This window comes from Tursiops truncatus, chromosome 5 (genome assembly GCF_011762595.2).
Source record: "Tursiops truncatus isolate mTurTru1 chromosome 5, mTurTru1.mat.Y, whole genome shotgun sequence".
In the NCBI taxonomy this organism is placed as follows: Eukaryota; Metazoa; Chordata; class Mammalia; order Artiodactyla; family Delphinidae; genus Tursiops; species Tursiops truncatus.
In genome coordinates, this window is record NC_047038.1 from 86420403 (window position 1) to 86446206 (window position 25804).

The 25804-nt window shown below is 35.5% G+C and overlaps 1 protein-coding gene across 1 annotated transcript in view; it reads left to right on the forward strand.

Annotated features, from left to right (window-relative positions):
* The window catches only part of PRR27 (proline rich 27), a 28029-nt gene extending 4585 nt beyond the window's left edge, over nt 1–23444 (forward strand). The window contains 9 exon segments of the mRNA XM_004317386.3: nt 1549–1628; nt 1630–1666; nt 2181–2198; nt 3623–3649; nt 5118–5141; nt 5230–5274; nt 6154–6273; nt 18936–19415; nt 23439–23444. Coding sequence (XP_004317434.3) covers nt 1549–1628; nt 1630–1666; nt 2181–2198; nt 3623–3649; nt 5118–5141; nt 5230–5274; nt 6154–6273; nt 18936–19415; nt 23439–23444 — 837 coding nt within the window.
* Nucleotides 23445–25804: the final 2360 nt, after the last annotated feature.

The window sequence follows — 25804 nt, forward strand, 5'->3', positions numbered from 1 at the left end:
CATGATAGTATTGCTGTTTCTTCTCCCAAATGTTCACACAACTCATTCCATCCCAATGAGTTATTTACCCCCAATTTATAGTAAGTAATATATTTTTTGTTACTTTAATTTCCAGCTATTATCTTATCAAACTTGTGGATTTATAGTTTAAGAAAAATGAGTGTTGAGCAATTATCCAACTGATTTTGAAGGAATTACAAACTTTAGAAAATGTGTTTCAAGTTTAAATGGTGTGAGTGAGATACCAGTGTAGTTGAGGTGTCACATTTTTGTCCACTCAACTTTTCTTTGACAACAGTGTCATAGAAAGACATCGCAAGTGTAAAGGTTTCCAAGCCATATATAGGAGGTCATGTAACCCATCCTCTGCGGATTAGAGAAGCTTGCTGTGTGCACAAGGAAAGAGCACCTGCTTTGGAGTTAGCAACTTGTATTCCAACCACAACTTCACAAATCATTACTTAACCTCTCCAAGCTACAGTTTCCTCAACTAAAAATGAAGATAGTTATATTGACCCTGAGGAATTACATTAGATGATATGTATTTCAATTATGCAAAAAATTACTTGGAGCACAGTAGTTAGGTGCATCTAAAAAGAAGGTAACAATTATTGTTATCATATCCCTACACAGAGCAGACATACCTGCTAAAACCTTTAGAACAGAAGCAGTCTTTCTTTGAATACTTAAAAATTGGGACTCCCCAGATAAGACCTCTCTTTTTAGGAAATTCTGACTGCTAGAAAGACCATTCTTAACTTTATCAAAATGCTTCTAGTAGCATTTTCCTTTTGTACCACTCTTTTAAGGTAATTCTGAATTCATCCAATAATTATTCCCAGGCAATTCTAAAGACCAGTTGACATTCTACATGCCCATTTATTTTCAAATCTCTATGAAATTAAAATTCTCCTGAGTGAAGATGCCACTGTGGCTTTATATTTAGTCTCTAAAAAAATCATCAGAGTCAGATCAAAGGCTCTGGAATTTACTAGAATATTTATTGAGCCTGATAGATAGATAGATAGAAGATATATAGATAGATAGACATAGCAGGCACTATGAAAACTGCTATATATTTTAACAAATATAATCCTACATGGTAAATAATGCTCAGATAAATTAAGCAATATGAGCAGGGTCATGGATTCCAATACCCAGGATTAAGGGAATTAAAGTTCAGTTCTATCAGACTCCAAAGACCAGACTTCTTACATACATGGAAAAGAAAATGACAGACACTTACCTTCTAATTCAAGAAATGTTCCTTTCCTTTCTTATACATACCTTTGTTTTTTCCACATAGATATTGTTCTGGAGGCCTTAATAATCAGACAATTTCTTTAATTTTGCAATTTATTATAAATGTAGGAACAGTTACAATAAATGTTATGTTACTAAATTATTCTTGTTAGGTAAATTTGCCACCATTTATAAATAATCTAATTCAATAAAGTTCTAAGTAACTTGGTTCTTCCAAAATCTGCTTTTGACACAAGGAGGAAATTCAGCATTGGAGTAAATATCGATAATTTTCTTTCTCTCTAGAGCAAAATAAGTCAGTTTTATCAGAAGTTCCCCCAATATATCCAGGCTCTATATCAAGGTGCAACTCTTATGAACCCATGGGTTCAAGAGAAGTGCTGAGCCCTTTATTCCCACTGTGGTGAGTGCTGCTTTTTTGTTTGTTGTTTGCTTGTTTGTTTTTCTTTTTGTTTTTGGTGAGGGATGAGATCAGGATAAATATATGTAAAATAGCTAGAGACAAAATGTCCCAATGAGTTGTAACTGAGAAAGCAGAACAAATGCAAATAAAATCTTGTAGTTCAGAAATTAAATAGCAAACAAAAAATAGCCCAAATGTAGTAACAAATAACAATAGTAACCATAGTGACAAATAAGAAATTTAATTTGAATTGTTCTAAGTGTATGTTCCTACATCATTTTGCTTGGCTCCTCAAACAAGTCTCTAATATATGAGGGGATAGTAATCATTAATTTCATGTAACAAAAATATTGTATTATTAAGAAAATATGAGAAAGTGAAGTAACTTGCCCAAGTTCCAAGTACTGTCTACCATTTTGTTTCATAAAACAGTCTGTCTTAAGGAACTTTTTCTCATATGAGGAATAAATAACAAAAGTTTTCCTGACCCTTTTTTTGGTTACAAAGCACACAGCAGATCTCTACCAGTGAGGTAAGGCATTTTCCTACAAAGTCAATACCCTGGTAACTAGCAAGATATTATACACTAGGGCTTCCCTGGTGGCGTAGCGGTTGAGAGTCTGCCTGCCGATGCAGGGGACGCGGGTTCGTGCCCCGGTCCGGGAAGATCCCACATGCCGTGGAGCAGCTGGGCCCATGAGCCATGACCGCTGAGCCTGTGTGTCCGGAGCCTGTGCTCCGCAAAGGGAGAGGCCACAACAGTGAGAGGCCCGCATACCAAAAAAAAAAAAAGATATTATACACTTATTATACACTGTACTAGACAGTTTTTGATGTAGTTTTTAAGCAATAAATCTAGATTTACATAATATAGGAAAATCGGATCTTCAGATCTCAAAGAAAAATCTGGGAAAGGCAGAACAAAAGTGTACACATCCAAGGATACAAAGATTAGATCTGTGCTAGTAGACCTTGCCAAAAATGTTAACACTACTTCTTTTTTAAATGTCACCATTAATATTGCTATCACACCAGAAGACATGGTGTAGATATTACATTTTATAAACAGAGTGGGAGGAATCCAATGTATCATTCTGAAATAAGAACTCTAATTCATCCAGATCCATACAAAGTGCTGTTATCCAAACGTCTTCCAGCATATCACACATGATTAAATACATTTTCACGTTACACAAGAAATTGCCTAGTTTTTTTTTTTTTTTTTTTTCTTTTTTTTTTTTTTTGTGGTACACGGGCCTCTCACTGTTGTGGCCTCTCCCGTTGCGGAGCACAGGCTCCAGACACGCAGGCTCAGCGGCCATGGCTCACGAGCCCAGCCGCTCCGCGGCATGTGGGATCTCCCCGGACTGGGGCACGAACCCGTGTCCCCTGCATCGGCAGGCGGACTCTCAACCTCTGCGCCTCCAGGGAAGTCCAAGAAATTGCCTAGTTTTATTCCTACTTAATAATGAATGAAAAAGTTCAGAAAAGAGAAATAATTTTACGAGTAAGATTAAATGCATCATTTCAATTTTTTTTAAGGAATCTGTCAGCTCCTCTCAGGAAGTAAGTCAAAACCACTTATATTAAATATAGTTAAGAAATTACTTTTTAGTTTGTTATGGTTATAAAGTAAGTATTACTTATTTTGCATAAATATAAGCGGGAAACAATGTGGCTATGCATTCAGTCAGATAAAATATATTTATATATTTATTGGTTCATTGATGAGATATGTCATTCATCACTCACTTAAGAAATATGTATTTAGCAAGTATTATGTCCTTACATGATCTTAGATCTTTGGGATACAACAGCGATTGAAAAAACAATAAAAATAAAATTAATTATTCTTCTTTATAAAAGAGGGGTTTTCTGCATATATTCAAGATGAAATTATGTATAACCAATACAGTGAGAATAAAATGTTTAATTCTTTTTTAAATTTTTTTTAAGGAAAATTCAAAGAAGACTGTTGATATGGTAAGGTATTATTTCTATATGAAACTATTTAATTCATATTTTCAAAAACTAATATGAATAGTTAGGTCTATCTGAAATGTTCTGCTTTTAATAAAATAGAGTTATATTTGTAAGTTACTTAAAAATATAATTTCTCTCCACCTTTTAATGTGTTTCTCTCAATTGCCCTGAATTCTTTCAATTAATCCTTCCATGTAAGCCAGACTTTCCACATAAGTTTTATATGGTTCCACTGCCTCTTTCTTTTTTTTAATCAAACTTTTACTATTTTTTGAACTGGAAATTTTACTTTTTCTTTTTTACCTTTCATACTAATATCCTTTTTGTAATATGAGAAATATCTTTAATTCCACAAATATCAAAAATATACTGCTAAGGATTCAATCATCCTGGTCCCCAGATTTTGATTACATTTTTATTTCTCAAGGAATCTTCTAGTAGCTCATATAGTGAGGAGAATGGTACTTTTAATATAAAACAGTTAGTTTATTAAGAAATACTGTACTTTTCTGCTGTTAATTATTTTAAGTAAATTAGGTATTGATAATTTTTTAACAGAGCCACATCAAAATAGCCAGTAGACATAAAGAAAAACATGTGTAAGAAATATACACAGAGTCATTTTAGAGGTCTGAAATGACGAAGATACATAGCCAAGAGTAGCTGTTTTACCCCATGCTTTTGATAATGTTCAACTGGACTCTGGTTAATTGGTAATAGTAATTTTTAAAATAAGCCAAAGCCAAATCAACATCCTGTCAATTGCCTTCACCATAGCTCTACCCTGAGTCTCTCTCACTGTTTAAAGGGTTGAATACTGGATTGGGTTATGAGTTGTGTAAATCACAGGTTCAAGAACACTTGCTGTGTTACAATGAGCCAAATGTGTAAGCACAATGGGAAAACTTCCTGGGAGAGGAAGTTTTGGAGAGCATGGATTGTGGCCCACAGTCTTGTGGCCTGAGGCACAGCCCAACATCTTCATCTTCACTGAAGGAGGAAGCATTCTTTACCCTTTCTCTCAAATTGAGGGTACCCAGGCACTAAAAAAAAGAAAACAATGATCTTCCCAGAAAGGGCATGCAGGCTCTGCCACATACCTCAACAGCCTGATTAGTTTTAGTTTTTCTCCTTTCTCTCTCTCTCTCTCTCTCTCTCTCTCTCCCCACCTTTGCATCTGCATATACTCCATGAGAATTTGACATTATATGAACAATATAGGTAAATGGAAAATTCAAAACATATTTTCAGTCAAATATCATATGGACACAGAGAATGCTCTGATAATGAATATTTAAACTCATTAAATCCATAATACATTCCTATAAAGTAGTACTTTGTTTTTTGGTAACAGTGGTTTTGCCTTGAATTATTAAAATAATCAGCTCTAGTTTTCTACTATAATGTTATAGACAAAATTACTCGTGAGCTCTCTAAGTAAAGCTGATCCTCATTTTCTTTCCCTAAGGAATCAACCAAAGTACTCACTAAGGTAAGTAATTTCCATTCAAACAAAACTAATTACATATTATCCCATATTTTCTTTTGTATTTATCGCAGTTTATTTTTATTATTAACAGAAAACTACGTTGACTGAAGAAGGAAAGAATCGCCTAAAATTTCTGGTAAATTTTCCATGCAAGCCTTTGTAGCACAACCAGTCTCAGCTTGGACACTGAACTGCGACCCTCTCAAAAAAGAAAAAATAAAAACAAAAAAATGCTATTTTTAATACAGTCTAATTTCTATAAAAGTCTTCCCTATACTTTGTCAAAACTATTACAAAAACATTCTCCCACTGTACTAATTGGATCATTGCCATGTATCCACCCAACCATTATTCCCCAGTTATTCTAAAAACCCATTGATTTTTCATTTTGTAAAAACAGGAAATTATCCTGAAGGCAGATGTCACTGTGTTTATTTCCAATTTTAATCTCTCTAATAATCTATAGTTGGACCTATATAGATGGTTCAAACTACAACACAGAGGAGAGGGATATTTATTAATAGGTGACAGGCACTATACCAAGTGCTCTCTCTATATTAATTCATTTACTTCTACAAGGTAAGTGACACTCAGAGATTAACAATTGACTCAGTGTCACAGATTCTTCTAAGATAAATCACACATTCTATATGACTCTCAGGACAAGGGTGTTTCCACGAGACATGGAAAAGAAGCCACAATCTGAGACACTTATTTAGTAAATTAAGAAATTATCCCCTTGCCTTCTTACACACACCTTTTTTTTCTTTTCTCTTTTTTTTCTGCTTAAGCATTTTGGCATTGGGGTCTGAAATAACCAAAGAATATTCTTAATCCTACAGTTTATTTTATGAATGTAAGCATAGAGTTAATTTTATATGAATAACCTCTCCTTTGCTTAAGTCTGTTTGGTATCATTTAGAATTTATCCAAATAAATAAAGCTTTAGTTTATTTGGTTATGTCCAAGAGTGCTCTGACGCATTGGATAACGGAAAAATTATATTTCTTTCTAGGACAAAATCAACCAATATTATCAGAAATTAACCTGGTCCCAGTATCTCAAGACTATTTCTCAGTATCAGAAAACTATGAAGCCGTGGAATCACGTTAAGACAAATGTTATCCCCTATCTGGTGAGTTCTCCCTTTTATTTTTAATTTTAAAAACCGAGTTATCTTTTATAGTAAAAATAAGATAGGGAAATTAAATTCCAACAAGCTCTCAAGTAGAAGCTGAAACAAAATTAAGTAAAAATTCTAGGCTGGAAATTAAATTAATCGTATAGTACCAATATAGTTACAATAAGCAGAAATAATTATAATGATAAATTGTGTTTACATTGGATTTAAATTTCTTAAGTGTTTGCTTATAATATTTCAGTTTATTCCTACAGCAATTTTTCAAGGTGGGTCAGCATAGAGAATATGACTTCCATTTCACAAAAGTATCTGAAATTCCAAAAAGTAGCCTGACAAAGCTCTAATTAACATTTCTCCTTTATTTCATTTTTTTAAAAATGTGACTTAGGAAACTTTTTAAACATTAGGAATAAGTGGGAGAGCAGGAAATTGCACCCAGAGAACTGACAGTTTAACATAAAAATATAAGATTGGAATCAGAAGCCCTGACATAAATAAGCTTTTGACTTTGGTCAAGTCACTTCATTTTTTCAGGATTTTTAAAATATGATTTAATTTATTAGATATACATGTAGCATTTAAAGATATCTGTCCCATGATTAGAGAAAATAAGAATTTAGCATCTGTAGTTTGAATATGAGATGCCAAAATGATGCTCTAAATATTTCCATGGGGTGGTAAATATTCTTTTTGTTTTTTATTATAAGCACATAGCTAAAATATATTATTCCTTTCTCTTTTAAAGAGATACCTTTAAGATTCTTGAATTAACTGCTTCCACTTGATTATGGTAAGTATCTTTAGGCTTATAATTTAAACAATAAAGAGGATTTTTGTGTGAAGAATGCATAATGTTAATAGAGTTTCAACTTTAATTAAGTCATACTTGGTTTATGAAATATTTTAAATTTTGCTTACACCTTTTTGATTCACAAATGTAAGTGATCTGTGTATTTGCATGCATTTTATAAATATTTTGAAAATAAATTATAGGAAAGTTTCTCTATAGCTGATAACACATTCAGCCAGAAGCAACAACTCTGGGTGGAAATTGTCACAAGCTTAATGGTCACAGGGATGTTAACTTATCACCTTTGAGTTCAGACTCAGAATTTCAGTTTGGTGGAAGAGAGTTTTCCTACACAAGCTAGTTTAAAACAAATTCTCTGCATTATTTTCTCTGGAAAAATCACCACTGTTTTAAATACACAAAATCTACTTTTCTTAGTGTCTCTCTTTGACATTTTAACCATTGCTTTAAAGCCATGATGAAGGGCTAAGGAAACGAATAAACATCAGTGTTGCTTTTTTGTGCAGTCACCTTTTCTTTTTCTTACGTTGTCCTTGCAGTATATAGGTCATCTCCAATCTTGGAATTCTGTCCCACTCAAGTTATCTTCTTGTTCCTTTTATATGTCCTGCAATGAGACAAAGTAGGTTTCAGAGAAATGAGTAATAACAGTGGTAGTAATTTATTGAGGCCTTACAATGCTAGTCACAATTCTAAGCCCTTTGCCTATATTAAAAAATTTCATATTCACAAAAAACCAAGGAGGTGGTTAATATTATCAGCCAATTTGAGATAAGGAAACTGAGGCCCATGGAAGTTAAAAAAACTTGTTCATAATCACCCTGCAAAAGTGGAAGAGCCAAGACTCTAACACAGATTTCCAGCTCTAGGACTCCAACACACAACTACTGATGCCAAACTACACCTAAAGTCCACCTAGGGGATTTTTTGGCTTTAAGTACATTGTCACAAACATGATTTGCTTTGTCATGTCATTTTGGCTCTCCAAATGATGAAAAGGGATCAGACAACTTCAAAAAATGATTTTATGTGAGAAAAATAATAACTATTGTGAATAAGAGCTGAAATCACAGCTGTATTTTATAAATAGCAATATTTCCGTTGCTATAGTTATTTATACATTTATTTTACACTTTTAAAAAGCTGATCACGTATTCTATACTGTGAGAGACATGAGGGAGACAGAAATAAGGTACCAAACTTATCCTCATTAAGCTCTATTCTAGACAAAGATACAGGAATGGCAATATGAGGTGCCAGATGCTAAATTAGAGGCATGAGAAGTAGCTGGTAGTACAAAAAGGTCGTGATGCATCAGACTTAAGTCATAAACTAAGTCTTTCAGATAATTAGAACTAGACTAAGCAAAGCAATGGCAGAGAAAAAACAAAGTCAAAAGGTATTGAATTGGCAGAAAAATTACAAAAGAAATAGAGAAACAAAAAAATGCACATAGATTTTAAAGATTTTAATAATTTTAAGCAATTTCTTAAAGTATCAACCCAAGGTCATTTTGCATAATGATTTTTTTTCCTAAAACCTAGATTTCAATTAGATAAAAGGGTCTTAAATGTAGAAAGCATTTTATGTCTAATAAACTATTTAGAAAATAAGAATAAATTTTCCTTCAAAATTGGCTAAAAATGTAAATATTTACCACTTAATGAATAAATATAAATATTACTTTTATATGCAGGATTGAAGAACCTGGCTATCAATTTTCACTCATTCATTAAACTGCTCCACAAATAGTTATTAAAACCTTACTATGGGGCTTCCCTGGTGGCTCAGTGGTTGTCAGTCCACCTGCCGATGCAGGGGACACGGGTTCGTGCCCTGGTCCGGGAAGATCCCACATGTCGCGGAGTGGCTGGGCCCATGAGCCATGGCCGCTGAGCCTGCGCGTCCGGAGCCTGTGCTCCGCAACGGGAGAGGCCACAACAGTGAGAGGCCCGCGTACCGCAAAAACAAACAAACAAACAAACAAACAAAAACCTACTATGTGCTAGGTATCATGTTGGACACTAAAATATATTAACTAATAATCATTATAAATAACAACATTCTGCTAGAATAGGATGGATGGGTGTGTGTTCTGTATACAAGCATACATTGTTTCTTGAATATAAATCTAATAGATAATATAGTATTATCTTTTTCTTTTTAGGCTTGCCTGGAAAATCTATCTTCTACATTTTTTTATCTACCACTTCACTTCATACTACCAACATGTTTGGAGAGGCCCACTAATAAGACAGAAATGTTGAGGGAAAGGACGACTGTGCAGAATATTTCCTGAATTATTTATATTCTTCCTTTAGTTCATGTTGAATATACTGGGTTTGTATGGTGGTTTCATAAAACTTAGCTGATGATTATTTAAAATCCTTTCCCTACTCTTTCTGAGTTGCAGAACTACATTTCTTTTCCTCTGAAAATAAAATTTCAAGTGCATTCTTTGGTGTGTAATCATCATTTCCATTGTTCATACTGGCCCACTAGGCTATGGATGATAATATAAACAGTCCTTTAACAATCACTTTAAACCAGCTTGATTACCACCAAAATAACTGTACACTTTCTGGGTAATGCAATTTTACTTCTCATAATGGATAACCTTGAACACTACAAATTATATTCTCCAAACACAGCTAGGTTTACAGTACTATTCAACCATTGTTTTACCAATTTTTGATTTATTTGTGCTCATAATCTGCCACAGCATTAATCCCAAATCTTCACCAGATCCCTCAATCCTCCTCTCCCGGGTCACATTGTCACACTAAAGTAGGGAGTCAGGCATAGAGAACATAAACCTTCCAAGGCCCCGCATTAATGGTATCAACAAATGGAGAAACAGGAAAAGCAAATAAGTGGATTCATGCATGGAATGTAAGGGAAAACTCTAAGGGGGTGACACGTCCAAGAAGACAAAGGGATAGGGAAAGATAAAGGAAAGTGGATTTAGGAGGAAGGGATAAAGATGAAAATTATTTGAGCTTAGAAATTTGTGTTAAGCATCTGCTTATGATGGGAAGACATTGGAGGAGTTTTCACAGGGGAGTGAAAGTTTTCACAGGGGAGTGAAGGTACATGATATGTACCTTTGATGAAAAGATTTGAAAATTGGAGACTTTTTCTTAGACACGGTAGAATACTCCAATCCTTTAACCCTCTCATTGTATTCCATTCTGTCCAAGCCCTCTTAGGCTCGCTTCTTATTCAAGCTGACACTGAAGTGTTTTTCAGAAGGAGGTAACATATGCCATATATTTTGAAAGGGTAAGAGGTAGAAGCTAAGATAATTTTTCTTTGCCTTCGTAGAACACTCCATCCCTTTTATCTTTGTCTTCGTAGAACACTCCATCCCTTAACACTCTTATTACATTCCATTTTCTCTATTTCTTATTCGCCTCACTTCCTTTCTTGCACAGCTCAGAATTCACCCTTGATTTTTTAAAATATCATCTTGATAACTCATGTAACTCTTTGCACCTCTGTACTTAATCCTACTGGAAAACACCCAACCAGGAACTAAATTTCTATTGCCACTCCATGCAAGGAGCTGAGCACTAAAGTAAGTTTGTTTTTTAACATTGTTGGTCACCAAAGACTACTTATCAAACTTTGTCTTGTTGGCATTAGAGTTAGCAGCCTTCTTCAACACTCCCTGGAAAAAATCTCACTGGAAAAATATTTGCCTTTCTACTTTATTGACAAGTATTTTGTCCATCAAGCCTAAACACTATCCACATCCCTAGTATGACACTTCAATAACTTGATCTAACTCTGAACGTAACTTTAACTGTCTCCTTCAAGTCTCAAGGGATGTGGTGATCTTCCTCTAGTTCAAAGCTAACAGCTCTTTTGGTGCTTTTTAAAATTTACTCTGTGGGCTTTCCTGGTGGCGCAGTGGTTGAGAGTCCACCTGCCGATGGAGGGGACACGGGATCGTGCCCCGGTCCTGGAGGATACCACATGCCACGGAGCGGCTGGGCCCGTGAGCCATGGCCGGTGAGCCTGTGCGTCTAGAGCCTGCGCGTCCAGAGCCTGTGCTCCGAAATGGGAGAGACCACAACAGCGAGAGGCCCGCGTACCACAAAAAAAAAAAAAAAAAATTTCCTCTGTAATCTATCCTTTTCAATGATGTTCAGTGGGGCAAAGTAATAATGATGATTATCATATCTAAAACAATTTGAACAGCTATGTGCAGGGTAATTTATATATTTGTCTCAATTATCCTTACAATTATTAATATTACTCATATTTCTTTTTTTTAGAATAGATTAATGTTTATTACATCTGCCATATTAATTTAATATAGGCCACATTTACGATCCAGTAAAGGTTTTTTATGTGTTATGTGCGGCCTTTAGTGTACATATAAGGGTCATTAAAATTATTGTGCTCAATACATTTAAATATATATATATTTTTTAACATCTTTATTGGGGTATAATTGCTTTACAATGGTGTGTTAGTTTCTGCTTTATAACAAAGTGAATCAGTTATACATGTACATATGTTCCCATATCTCTTCCCTCTTGCATCTCCCTCCCTCCCACCCTCCCTATCCCACTCCTCCAGGCGGTCACAAAGCACCGAGCTGATCTCCCTGTGCTATGCGGCTGCTTCCCACTAGCTATCTACCTTACCTTTGGTAGTGTATATATGTCCATGCCTCTCGCTTTGTCGCAGCTCACCCTTCCCCCTCCCCATATACTCAAGTCCGTTCTCTAGTAGGTCTGTGTCTTTATTCCTGTCTTACCCCTAGGTTCTTCATGACATTTTTTTTTCTTAAATTCCATATATATGTGTTAGCATACGGTACTTGTCTTTCTCTTTCTGACTTACTTCACTCTGTATGACAGACTCTAGGTCTATCCACCTCATTACAAATAGCTCAATTTCGTTTCTTTTTATGGCTGAGTAATATTCCATTGTATATATGTGCCACATCTTCTTTATCCATTCATCTGATGATGGGCACTTAGGTTGTTTCCATCTCCAGGTTATTGTAAATAGAGCTGCAATGAACATTTTGGTATATGACTCTTTTTGAATTATGGTTTTCTCAGGGTATATGCCCAGTAGTGAGATTGCTGGGTTATATGGTAGTTCTATTTGTAGTTTTTTAAGAAACCTCCATACTGTTCTCCCACCAGCAGTGCAAGAGTGTTCCCTCTTCTCCACACCCTTTCCAGCATTTATTGTTTCTAGATTTTTTGATGATGGCCATTCTGACTGGTGTGAGATGATATCTCATTGTAGTTTTGATTTGCATTTCTCTAATGATTAATGATGTTGAGCATTCTTTCATATGTTTGTTGGCAGTCTGTATATCTTCTTTGGAGAAATGTTTATTTAGGTCTTCTGCCCATTTTTGGATTGGGTTGTTTGTTTTTTTGTTATTGAGCTACATGAGCTGCTTGTAAATTTTGGAAATTAATCCTTTGTCAGTTGCTTCATTTGCAAATATTTTCTCCCATTCTGGGGGTTGTCTTTTGGTCTTGTTTATGGTTTCCTTTGCTGTGCAAAAGCCTTTAAGTTTCATTAGGTCCCATTTGTTTAGTTTTGCTTTTATTTCCATTTCTCTAGGATGTGGGTCAAAAAGGATCTTGCTGTGATTTATGTCATGGAGTGTTCTGCCTATGTTTTCCTCTAAGAGTTTGATAGCTTCTGGCCTTATATTTAGGTCTTTAATCCATTTTGAGCTTATTTTTGTGTATGGTGTTAGGGAGTGATCTAATCTCATACTTTTACATGTACCTTTTACATATACATGTCCAGTTTTCCCAGAACCACTTATTGATGAGCTGTCCTTTTTCCACTGTACATTCCTGCCTCCTTTATCAAAGATAAGGTGACAATATGTGCATGGGTTTATCTCTGGGCTTTCTATCCTGACTTCAGACTATACTACAAAGCTACAGTAATCAAGACAGTATGGTACTGGTACTCTTATATTTCTAATAGCTATTAATATTATAACTTGCAGATGAGGAAATTTTAGTAGAAGAAGAATAAGTTGTCCCTAGGGGCATCATTCTATTTGGACCTGTTGATATTTACTTCCTGGTAATTTTTCCGTTGTGGAGCACAGGCTCCGGACACGCAGGCTCAGCAGTCATGGCTCACGGGCCCAGCCACTCTGCAACATGTGGGATCTTCCCAGACGGGGGCACGAACCCGGTGCATCGGCAGGCGGCAGGCATCGGCATTCTCTGCATTGGCAGGCGGACTCTCAACCACTGCGCCACCAGGGAAGCCCCCTGGTAATTCTTATAATGGTCTTTATCTAGCTACTTTTTATAGGTATTTTGCAGGACTTCTTTTCTTTCTCCTGCACAAACATTGATATTCTCTAGGGCTCTGACCTCAGCCACTTCTTTTCAAATTCAACATATTTTTTCCAAAATATGTTATCCACTTTAAACATTTTAATTGCCACATAACAATCAGCTGATAAAATCAACTCCTAATTATCTAGATAACTTCAGCTCTAAATTTCTGTCCCCCGATATTAGACAGACATACCCAATTGACTTCTGAAACTCTCTCTATATGGTTAGCTTCCCAAGTTAAAATGTAAGCAATATGAGGGGTAACGTGTAAGCAGAGCTTCACTTGAGTCCCCAGTGTTAAAACATTATCTGGTATTTGGATGAATTCCATATATTCCATATATTTCAGACCTAATATTTTATTACAATAGATTAAGCTGGAGCATAGCATTTATCATAGCTCCTAAATTTTTATGTCATAGCACATGGTGAAAACACCTTTAGGACCTGAAATGTTTCCCAGTAGGTGATACCAATCTCCCAGTGAAGCTATAAAAAGAAAATCTCAATAAAGCACCCATAGAATGGCTACTTTTAAGCAATTTTATTTCCTGGTAAGCCCTCCAAGACAAATTAATTGCAAAGTGTATCCCTAGGTAAGTAAATGAGGTGACTTCCACTTAAGGAAGTTTAGCCAGAAGCCAATTAGTTGTTGAAAGACATCTGCCAAAAAACATAGTTTGGGCTTTGATGTCATTTATGTTAGGTAATGCTGACAATAGTTAAATAGCGGGACCAGATTTTATGTGAAGGGTCTTCCTAGTCAGACTAATAAAGCCATACATTCTTTTGTCACTCTCTAGAAGAGAAGTACAAAATACATTGTATATTTTCTGAAACAACCAATTTATAATATTAATGTTCATAGGGTCAATCAAAATGAAGCTTTTATTTTGGGCCTGCATTGTGTGTGTCGCTTCTGCAAGGGTGACCAAATGGACTTTTTAAATTACAGCAATAATATACCCATCAAGTAATTATAGACAGGGATTCGTGTTAATGGTATAAATTATTATAGTGTTGATAATGATGCAGCAGAGAGATATGTTAATGGACATGTGGTTTGCTGTGCCAAACTTTTCAAAAGAAATTTTTAAAAATCTGAATTTAAAAAGTTGTGTAATCTGAAAATGAATAAACAGGAAGGAGAAGAAGTGAATTCAGAAATGCAGTGGGCTGGAGAAAGATAAAATTAAAGGGAACCAGAATTCCATGAAGATGATCTTCACTGGTTATGTCTTCAAATTATAGAAAACTGGATTTGGCTTCCTCTGGCAGTGAAGTCCCACTGCTGGAGGTATTTATGTAGAGTCACAAGGAATACTTGATGGAGTTAAAGTAAATGGACATAATGACTACCAGTGTATTATAAATAGATGAGCCTCTAATGTAAGAAATAGCTGATGGAAAATTCTTAATCCTAGCCAACAAGTGAGCTAAATATCCTCTTTTGGAAAAAGAGAAAATTATGACATCTACTCCATAGGATGGCTTTGAAGATTAAATATGATAATTATGTAAAGTACTTAACAGAGCACCTATGATATAGTAGGAGCTCAAATGCTACTTGATATTATTAACTATTATTATCAGATTATTGACTGATACTACTAATTATCACCCTGTGAAAATTTCAAGATATTTTCCAATCTCCTAAAATCACCTGACTTAAACTCTAATTGTTAAAATAGTAAATGATGAGTTTCCTACACTATCTTGTCATTCTTATCTCATACTCTGTTGTATAATCTGTGAGAAATTCATAAAAGATATTGAAGCTTAACTGGAAAACAACTGGACATATGTTCCTTCTGCAACTGTTAAGAGGTGGCTATGAACCACATACATACAGACAAACACAAACACAAATGCAAACAAAACCTGAAAGGTGAAAGAGAACAGCAAAACAAGATATATGAAAAAGACTGAATGATTTTTCAGATGGTAAGATTTATGTACATGTAGAAAATTACAAACCGAAATCTATCAGCCAATATAAAATTTCCTGAGACAATGGTCTACGTTAAAAAAATATAATGATGATAACAATAATAAACAACTAATTTATACTAGCGATTTATATTTCAAGAAGAAATTAACTATATTAATAATACAGTTGTACAAATTCTTCAGTAATAAAATCTGGGTACAGATGTTTTCAAATGAATAACCATAGTCAATTAATATTTTTCCTTTTGTTTTAGAAGTGTTTCTACTTCATTGATGAGGTAAAACTTTTTTTTCATCTGTGTATAAATGTATTTGTTTTTACCTTAAAGTATATTTTACATTTTAAAACTCTCTGATTTTTTACAAGGCAATTTTGTGACAACTATTGCTGTTAAAATATTAATGCTATTAATCTCTTCTTATTTGATAGAAAAATATTTGTGGAGTATAAATATATTTGTGTTAAACATATTTACTGTAAGGTCTTTATTTCTTTTAAATGAGCAGAAGCATTAAGTAAGTGTACTCCCTTTAGAGTGTGATAAAATTTTTGCTATACCCAGGTTTCCTCCTCATGCCTCTATGAAATTTTATGACAATATTGTACTAAGTTTACTTCAGCAAACTAAGAGATTAATCTGGGAAGGCTTTGCCTGTATTAAAGATTAGAGCAGAAGAAAGCATGACCTAGGAATTACCAGCAGGAGGAGTATGTCCCAAAGTGCTAAATGACTTCTGTGCAGCAAATACTCATAAATTATCATGACGCAGGACACTAAAACATTCATCACTTGACATATATTAGAATTTTTTTAGTTCTTTGTCATTTTTGCCTCAATTCTGATGACAGGAGCATGCTAAGAAAATGATACTGGTATCTATCCACAAGCATGCAGTAGATAAACATGACAATCTAGCAAGGAAAGGCCAAGAGATATGATCTGGATGTGTGCAGTTTGAACCAAATACCATTAGATATATGGAGAAGAAGTAGAAAGGTTTTGAAAATAATTTTTTAAATGAAAACAATGAGATACTACTTTGAATTTCTTATATGAGTTAAGATTTTAATTATAAGAATCTAGGGCTCTCTGGTCACAGTATGAATCATTGACATTTGTCTCTGTGAACACTCTGGAACATCTATCACTTGTGTATTATGCATCATACCTTCAGGTGACAATATGATCCAGGAGCAAATATTTTATCTCAGTAATTCAGGAAACCAACCTAAAATTGGAAAGAATATGATACACAATATTAAATTTTAATGAAGAAGCTTGATAGCTGGGAAACAGTAACCCAAACACAAGCAAAGAAACCTTGTCTGTTCTTTCCAATACCTAAGATCTAGCACGTGGACAGCACAGAGGAGGCACTCTTTTTCTTTTTTTAATTCTTGAAAATCTATCAAGAAAAACAAAATATCCCAAAGCTACTGAGGAAAAATCTATATTCATTGAGAAGTTATATTGCAAAGCCTTGTTTAGTCCCTAGGGATTTTGTGATAAACCTAAATGATGATCTAATGTAAATATCTGGTGTAAATAAGTCACTAGCCAAAGAATTAATCAAAACACTTGGTTCCCTGTACCTAAGTATTTGTAAACAGTTATGAACAAGAAAATTTAAAGAGAGTGTAGAAACACTGGAACCAGTAGGACATTAAAATCAGTCATTGCCGATCTACTTTGTAATAAGGTATTTAGAATAACAGGACTGGGTCTACACAGTCATAGGTAAGCAAGGTAAACAACTATATTGCTTAAGAAAGAAAATTCTACATTACTCACAGAGTTTTGGCAGTTATAGTCACTCTGAATGCCAGTAGAGATCTAAAGAAAGATTTTTTTCAGGGGTCTGAAACTTAAAACCAACTTTGTTTTCTTTGTTGTTTTAGAATTTTGTCTCATCCAGTGGAGAGGTAAAATATATCTATATTTGTTTATATTTTAAGAAATATAAATATATTTTAAGAAATATATTTTATATTATTAATTTTCTTTTTAAAATAGCATTTTCTGTCTAATAACATTAAATAATTCAGTATTATTAAGTTTTTCCATGAAAAGCTAAATAATTTCATAACATGTTATCTTTTCTTGCTGTGATGGTCTCATTTAAAAATGCATCTATAAGGATGAGCATATTTATATTCACACATATTGTAATTTTTTATTCATATTGATATCCTGCCCAATTTCACTGCCACTTCATTAGGTAAATACTTTTAAATGAAAATTATATAAATAAAGTTTTATATCATAGAAATGTATTGCTGATTAAAAAAGGCAGTAATTTCCAACAAATATGAAAATTGGGTCTATGTTTATCAATAGTGCATGTTACTGACAGGTTAACTTGGAATACATGAAAAGAAAATAGCTCCATCAACCAGTTACCATTAAAATAAACATATGATAAGAAATATTAAATATGGCTTATTATATTTTAAATGATATTTATGTTATATAAATTTTTACTTTCTTGGATTATAATTGGGCTATGCAATGAATCAAAGAATCTAGAGTCTTAATATATAAACAAATGCATACCAAATTTGCTCAGAAAACTGACAAAGTTATAATAGGAAATAAAACTTCATGTGTGTGAGACTAAGAAATGTCTTAATTTTCTATAAATTCTTACATAATGTTGTGACCTTGGAGCTCCCTGACAGTTTTACATACATGTAATAGACAAAGCTAGAGAAATTAAAGGAAAATGAGGAGGTCCTTCTACCAAAAAATAATCATGTGAAATGTAATAGTAAATGCATTAGTAATATTTAGAATTTTCTCATTTAAAACACTATCGGGAAAATTAAATATGAAAAGCCCATAGTACATATTGTGAAATGATCATCACAATTAGTTAACATCCATCACCATGTATAGTTACACTTTTTTCTCATGATGAGAATTTTTAAGATCTGCTCTCTTAGCAACTGTTAAACACACAATATGGTATTGTTAACCATAGCCAATTATATCTCAATTGGAAAAAAAAAAAAGCCAACAGTCATCATCCACATCCAGTCTGCTTTCCTTCTTAATAACAATTTAAGATGCCTAGCCTTGAAGGAGTAGAAGCTTTGAGGAAGGGTGGGAGGAATTCAGAAGGACAGATAGAAAAGGTATAACTAAGTGAATGCACCCTTGGGGGCACTTTAGAGACTCAGCGGGTCCTGAAGGCATCCAGCTAGGCGTGCTGTGCAGATAAAGAGGCTTGGAAGGACTGATCCTACACTGTGCATCTTCTTTTCTTCTATTGTTGTCCTGGCCTAGCTGGCATATTGTTTAGTTTATAACACTCCAGTTCACTGACACACAAAATATTTCCTTTTACATTGAAGTTTATTCCATTTTCTTCAGAAATGATTAGTTCTTATTTTGTAAGTGATGCAAGCACATTAGCCTTGAGAATGAGACTAAATTGGAATTCTTTAAAAAATAACCTTTACTCATTGTACATCATCACAGTCATAACATAAGTAATGTAGCGATAAGATAGAGGTAATAACTTTAACTGACTTCTTTGCTCTCGTTTAGGATTACAGCGGCAATCCTGACAGTCCTTACCCAGTTAACCCAACTCTGAATATTCCTTATCCCATACCAGACAGTGATTTCACTCCTCCTGTCTATCCTACAAGGAATAAGTTCCCCAATTACCCTGGGAATCCTGACCGTGATGCCGGGGTACCCTCATATCCCTGGGTTCTCACTGCTCCTGGAGCCCTCCTCTACCACATTTCTAGTTTTCCCATACCTTCTTGGTTGTCCCATCATCCGCCCCCTCCTTGGGCTTTCCGCCTTCTTCCTCCCTCAAAAAGACCTATGGGACCTTATTTCCCACCTGATACAGCTGCACCTACTGCAGCCGATCCATATGTACTTAAGTCTCTTGCCCCACCTACTACAAACCCATCTTCTATCCCAGAGACTGAGCCACCTGCTGTGACAGAGCCTGATGAAGCAGAAATTGCAGCAGCTGCCCCAGGACCTCAGTCCTCTATTTCTCTTGACCAGGTGGGTTGCCTCAGTCTTACTCCTGTGATGCATGAGAGGTGTAGGAGCAGGAAAGAAACAGTCTCTCCACAAGCAAATATATACTGTATCAGCTGAAATATTTTGTACAGCTTTACTGAGACACAATGTCATACCAATATTGAAAGTGTATACTTTGGTAAGTTTTGACATATATATACACACCCATGAAAAAAATCACCAGGATAATGAATATATCCACCACAGCCAGAAGGTTCCTCCTGTTTTTTTTTTAATATTCCCACCCTCCCTTTTTTTCCTGTCCTTGATCTATTTTCTGTCAGTACAGATTGGTTTGCATTTTCCAGAATTTTATATAGGTAGAATCATACTGTATATACTTTTTTGTGTCTGGTTTCTTTCACTCAGCACAATTATTTTGAGATTTATCCATGTAGTTATGCATATCAATAGTTCAGTTTTTTTATTTTTTTGGAAAGTAGTATTAGATTATATGGATGTATCATAAATTTTTACCCATTTATTTGCTGATGAACATTTTAATTTCCAAACTTGATGCCATTTATTTATATCCAATTATATAGTGAATACTGTACTGGCTTAAATTGCAATATTCAATAAAAAGGATTAGATGGACAGCCCTGCCTTGTTTCTGACATGAGGAGAAAGTTTTATTTTAGGATACCATTAGGTTACTGTGATTTTCACATTTAGTAAACAGGAACAGAGAAACATTTTGATCTAAGGCTAATTTTTCCCATTGCAGAGATCAAGCTATTCTGAGTGCCCTGTGAAATCTGAGCTTTTTTTACTCTGGCTTGTGTGATCAAAAACTTTTTCCTGCTCTGTGCGAGCACTAGATATTGTTCCATTTTGTCCTTTCAGGTGGTTCTTTACCTGACCTGAGGTAGTATCTTCATGTGAATAATATATACTTGGTTGAAAGCCTTAGGATAACATATTTATTTATTTATTATTTAATTTATTTATATTAAAGTATAGTTGATTTACGATATATTAGTTTTAGGTATACATCATAGTGATTTGATATTTTTATAGATTATACTCCATATACACTAATATGTATAAAATAGATAACTAATAAGAAAAAAAGTTGAAAGAAAAAAAGAGTTATTACAAAACAGTGGCTATATTTCCCTGTGCTGTACAATATATTTTTGTTGCTTATCTATTTTATACATAGGAGTTTATATCTCCTAATCCCATACACCTATCTTGTCCCTCCTAGCTTCCTTCTCCCCACTGATAACCACTAGTTTGTTCTCTATAATTGTAAGTCTTTTTCTGTTTTGTTATATACATTTTTTTAATTTTTAGATCCCATATATAAGTGATAACATAGAGTATTTGTCTTTCTCTGTCTGACTTATTTCACTAAGCATAATACTCCTACATCCATTCACGTTGTTGCAGATGGGAGAATTTCATTCTTGATTATGCCTGAGTAATATTCAATTGTGTGTGTGTATATGTATATATATCACATCTTTATCCATTCATCTATTGATGGACATGTGTATTGTTTCCATATCTTGGCTATTGTAAATAATGCTGCTATGGACATAGGCTAACCTTTTTAGATCTTTGTATCTATGTCTTTGTCCCCCGTTTTCCTTCAGATTCTCTGCCCTGTGAATTTCAGCTATCTTGGTCTTCCTGGGCACCCAGGTCCATCTCCCTTCACTAAGTCCTGGAAACAATCCAGGCAGTAAGATAGGACAATCATAGGGTTCATCTCCTTTGCTTCCTGTCTCTTAGGGATTGGTGTCCTTCATAACTTGATGTTTAGATCTTGAGAAACTGTTGCTTCTCATATTTTTGTTATTTTTAAAATTTGTTTCAGGCAGTTTCTCTTACTCATATTGACCTAAAGAATAGTTCTCTGAACTTTTTTAAAACAATGATTTTTTGAAAAATATTTAGAAGCACTTTGTCCCCAAGTTTTAGTAAATGTGCCTATTTTATAAAGGGGAAAGTGGGATTCCAAAGTACTTCAAAGATACTCTGAACCCTGGGCACAGGCTGAAAACAAATGAGAGCTTAAACCCAACAGTGAATAATTTCTAAAGTATATTGTTACTAATTGAATACTCCTAGTAGTTGTTTCCTAGAAGGGGGTACCAACTTTTCTTCTTGTTCCCTTGTTCTGATAGGGATGAGAATCAAGTTAAATGGTTGCTTGGAACTGCTCCAGAGAAGTCTGAAGAGCCATCATTATTCTCCAATACTCCACACATTAACATGTTTCTTCAGTAGGTTTCTTTGACACAAAACACTCTCCTTCTACCAGTATATACATACTTGTAGTTCTTCATGACTCACACGAAGGTAGAGAGAAATTTAAGAAAGTATGGATAAAAAGAAATTGATAAAAAAGGGCCTTGAAAACACTGCTAAATATCTTAGACTGTTTCCTGTAGCCAAAGGAATTTATAAAGGACCTTCATTGAGTAATTTGACTAGTTCTTTGTTTCCAAAAGCTAAGTCTGATGGCTTAGAGTATTCTAAATATGAGTTATGAAGAAATCACCAGGGCACAACTTCTTAAGGAATAAAGATTACCCAGAAAAGATAGGTCTAATACTAGGAAATGAAGTACATTTTATCATTTTGTTGTTTGTTTTGTTTTGTTTTTTAGGTAAAGAAATGAAATTTTCAAGAGAAAAGAGTACCATGCATTTGTTTCTGTAAGTCATACATGATCATGAGATTTTAAAATGATGAATTATATAGATGTCATCTTCTGAACCCACTTTTGAATATATTTTTACTATATGAAATTCAGAAAGTGGGGTATGGAGAGGTACTGCCAGTCTGTGCCTAAGATCTCTGAAATTAGGAACACATACCCTGTGTAAGAAACTCAGGCAACTTTTGGACAGTTCTTCCTGACATTGATCCATATGGATTATGAATTGAATATCCTAAAATAATAGAGGTCAATATAGGGAAGAAACTTCCATAGGGGGAAAAGGGTTGAGTTATGGGTGAAAGAAACCACTGTTAAAGTTCTCACAGATCATTTTCTATGTTATTTATTCAATTGCCATTCTTACCCCACACTGAGAACCACTGCTTTAGAAAACAAATAAACAAAGAGACAATTTAGATCTCAAATCTCCTGTCCCCACCTCCTCCCCTGCACCAGCCTTGCCCCCCACTTGTCATTACACACTGTCCTGGGAAGAAAGGCACTGGTCAACTAGCTCATTGGTTACACTCATTCCAAGCTCTTATTCCTTTATCCCTTTGTAAAGCTGTTCCAATTTTACTGTTATAAACATTCACTGGACAGGAAAATGGCAAGGCTTTATTTGACTGTCAGCCAAATCAGAATTTCTACTGAGGTGACATCAGTACTTAAAGTAGAATTGAAGACCAAACTTGATAGCCTTTAGTATTGTTGATGATGCCTCTTAACAGCAGCTTTGCCAAGGAAATTAAAAGGCTTAAATGTTGAGTTAAACCCTGTCTACTGCTATATTCTTTGGGTTTTTTATTTGTTTTACTCTTATATAAGATAAAAGGATATTAATTAGGGAATTAGTTCAAGATATTATGTAAATTTAACAATTTTCAATAAGTATTTGCATTTCGTTCCTTATTATATTAATTACTTAATTCACAACAGATAAAGGAAAGAGTACTACTTTTCTGGAAAAGTCTCAAGGCAGAGAAGGAATTCTACTTCAAGTTATTCAGTATTAGGAGACTGTTGATCTGAACCCAACACTCATACACAAAAAAGTTCTGTATAATATATACATATGTGCAAATAAATCATAGCAATGAATTAACATTGCACTTTTAAATTGTTACAAGAATGCATAATATCTACAAGAAGATAGAGGAAAACAAGCTTGATTCTCTTAAATGTGCCATTGAATTGTAGCATGAATTTGTACATGACCATTCAATATAGTCCCTTAACATTAAAATCATAAAGCAGCAAAAGAAATTCTCTATAATACAAGTCATTTGGTACGTTTTACACAAAACTAATATTTTTTTTTCCCTTTTCAGGAATAACTGGTGGAGAAATCAGTAAAAGCTAGAAAAATTTATTTTCCTTTCCAAAGACTACCATTCTGTTATATTAAAAATATACTTCAATAAAAAAATAAAATTTAAAAAAAATCAGTCTGACCATATTGGTTGGTTTGTGATATTTTTTCATTGGACTGAATTCATAGAGAAATGAAGTTTATGGTGTATTATTTTTCCAATTCACAGTTTTAAAAGGTTACTTCCTAAATATCTACATAATAATTGTCAGAGATTTAAACATGTGATGGCAATATGCGCCTTTCTTTTGAACAAACCCCATCTAAAAAATACAACACAGAAGAGCTTCAAGATGGCGGAAGAGTTAGATACGGAGATCACCTTCCTCTCCACAAAAACATCTACACGTGGAACAACTCCTACAGAACACCTACTGAACACTGGCAGAAGATCTCAGACCTCCCCAAAGGCAAGAAACTCCCCACGTACCTGGGTAGGGCAAAAGAAAAAAAGAAAAAACACAGACAAAAGAATAGGGACAGGACCTGCACCAGTGGGAGGGAGCCATGAAGGAGGAAAGGTTTCCACACACTAGGAAGCCCCTTCATGGGCGGAGACTGTGGGTGGCGGAGGGGGAAAGCTTCGGAGCCATGGAGGAGAGCACAGCAACAAGGGTGCGGAGGGCAAAGCGGAGAGATTCCCGCACAGAGGATCGGTGCCGACCAGCACTCACCAGTCCGAGAGACTTGTCAGCTCACCCACTGGGACAGGTCGGGGCTGGGAGCTGAGGCTCAGGCTTTGGAGGTCAGATCCCAGGGAGAGGACTGGGGCTGGCTGCGTGAACACAGCCTGAAGGGGGCTAGTGTGCTATGGTTAGCCGGGAGGGAGTCCGGGGAAAAGTGTGGCGCTGCCGAAGAGGTAAGAGACTTTTTCTTGCCTCGTTGTTTCCTGGTGCGTGAGGAGAGGGGATTAAGAGCACTGCTTAAAGGAGCTCCAGAGAAGGGTGCGAGCCGCGGCTATCAGCGCGGACCCCAGAGACAGGCATGAGACGCTAAAGCTGCTGCCACAGTCACCAAGAAGCCTGTGTGTGAGCATAGGTCACTATACACACCTCCCCTCCCGGAAGCCTGTGGAGCCCGCCACTGCCAGGGTCCTGAGATCCAGGGACAACTTCCCCGGGACAACGCACGGTGCGCCTCAGGCTGGTGCAACGTCACGTCGGCCTCTGCTGCCGCAGGATCACCCCGCATCCGTACCCCTCCCTCCCCCAGGCCAGAGTGAGCCAGAGCCCCCGAAACAGCTGCTCCTTTAACCCCATCCTGTCTGAGCGAAGAACAGACGCCCTCAGGCAACCTACACGCAGAAGCGTGTCCAAATCCAAAGCTGAACCCCAGGAGCTGTGCAAACAAAGAAGAGAAAGGGAAATCTTGCCCAGCGGCCTCAGGAGCAGCAGATTAAATCTCCACAATCAACTTGATGTACCCTGCATCTGTGGAATACCTGAATAGACAATGAATCATCCCAAATTGAGGAGGTGGACTTTGGGAGTGACGATATATATATATTTCTCACTTTTTCTCTTTTTGTGAGTGTGTATGTATATGCTTCTGTGTGTGGTTTACTCTGTATAGCTTTGCTTTTATCATTTGTCCTAGGGTTCTGTCTGTCCATTTTTTTTGTTTGTTTGTTTTTTAATTACTTTAAAAAATTGTTTTCTTAATAATTATTTTTTTATTTTAAAACTTTATTTTGTTTTACTTTATTTTATTTTATCTTCTTTCCTTCTTTCTTTCTTTCATTCTTTCTTTCTTTCTATCTTTCTTTCTTTCTTTTTCTCCCTTTTATTCTGAGCTGTGTGGAGGACAGGCTCTTGGTTCTCCAGCCAGGCACCAGGGCTGTGCCACTGAGATGGGAGAGCCAAGTTCAGGAAACTGGTCCACAAGAGACCTCCCAGCTCCATGTAATATCAAACGGCGAAAATCTCCCAGACATCTCCACCTCAATGCCAAGACCCTGCTCCACTCAACGACCAGCAAGCTACAATACTGGACACCCTATGCAAAACAACTAGCAAGACAGGAACACAACACCATCCATTAGCACAGAGGCTGCCTAAAATCATAATAAGGCCACAGACACCCCAAAACATACCACCAGATGTGGACTTGCCCAACAGAAAGACAAGATCCAGCCTCATCTACCAAAACACAGGCATTAGTCCCCTCCACCAGGAAGCCTACACAACCCATTGAACGAACCTTAGCCACTGGGGACAGACACCAAAAACAACAGAAACTACGAACCTGCAGCCTGCGAAAAGGAGACACCAAATACAGTAAGTGAAGCAAAATGAGAAACAGAAACACACAGCAGATGAAGGAGCA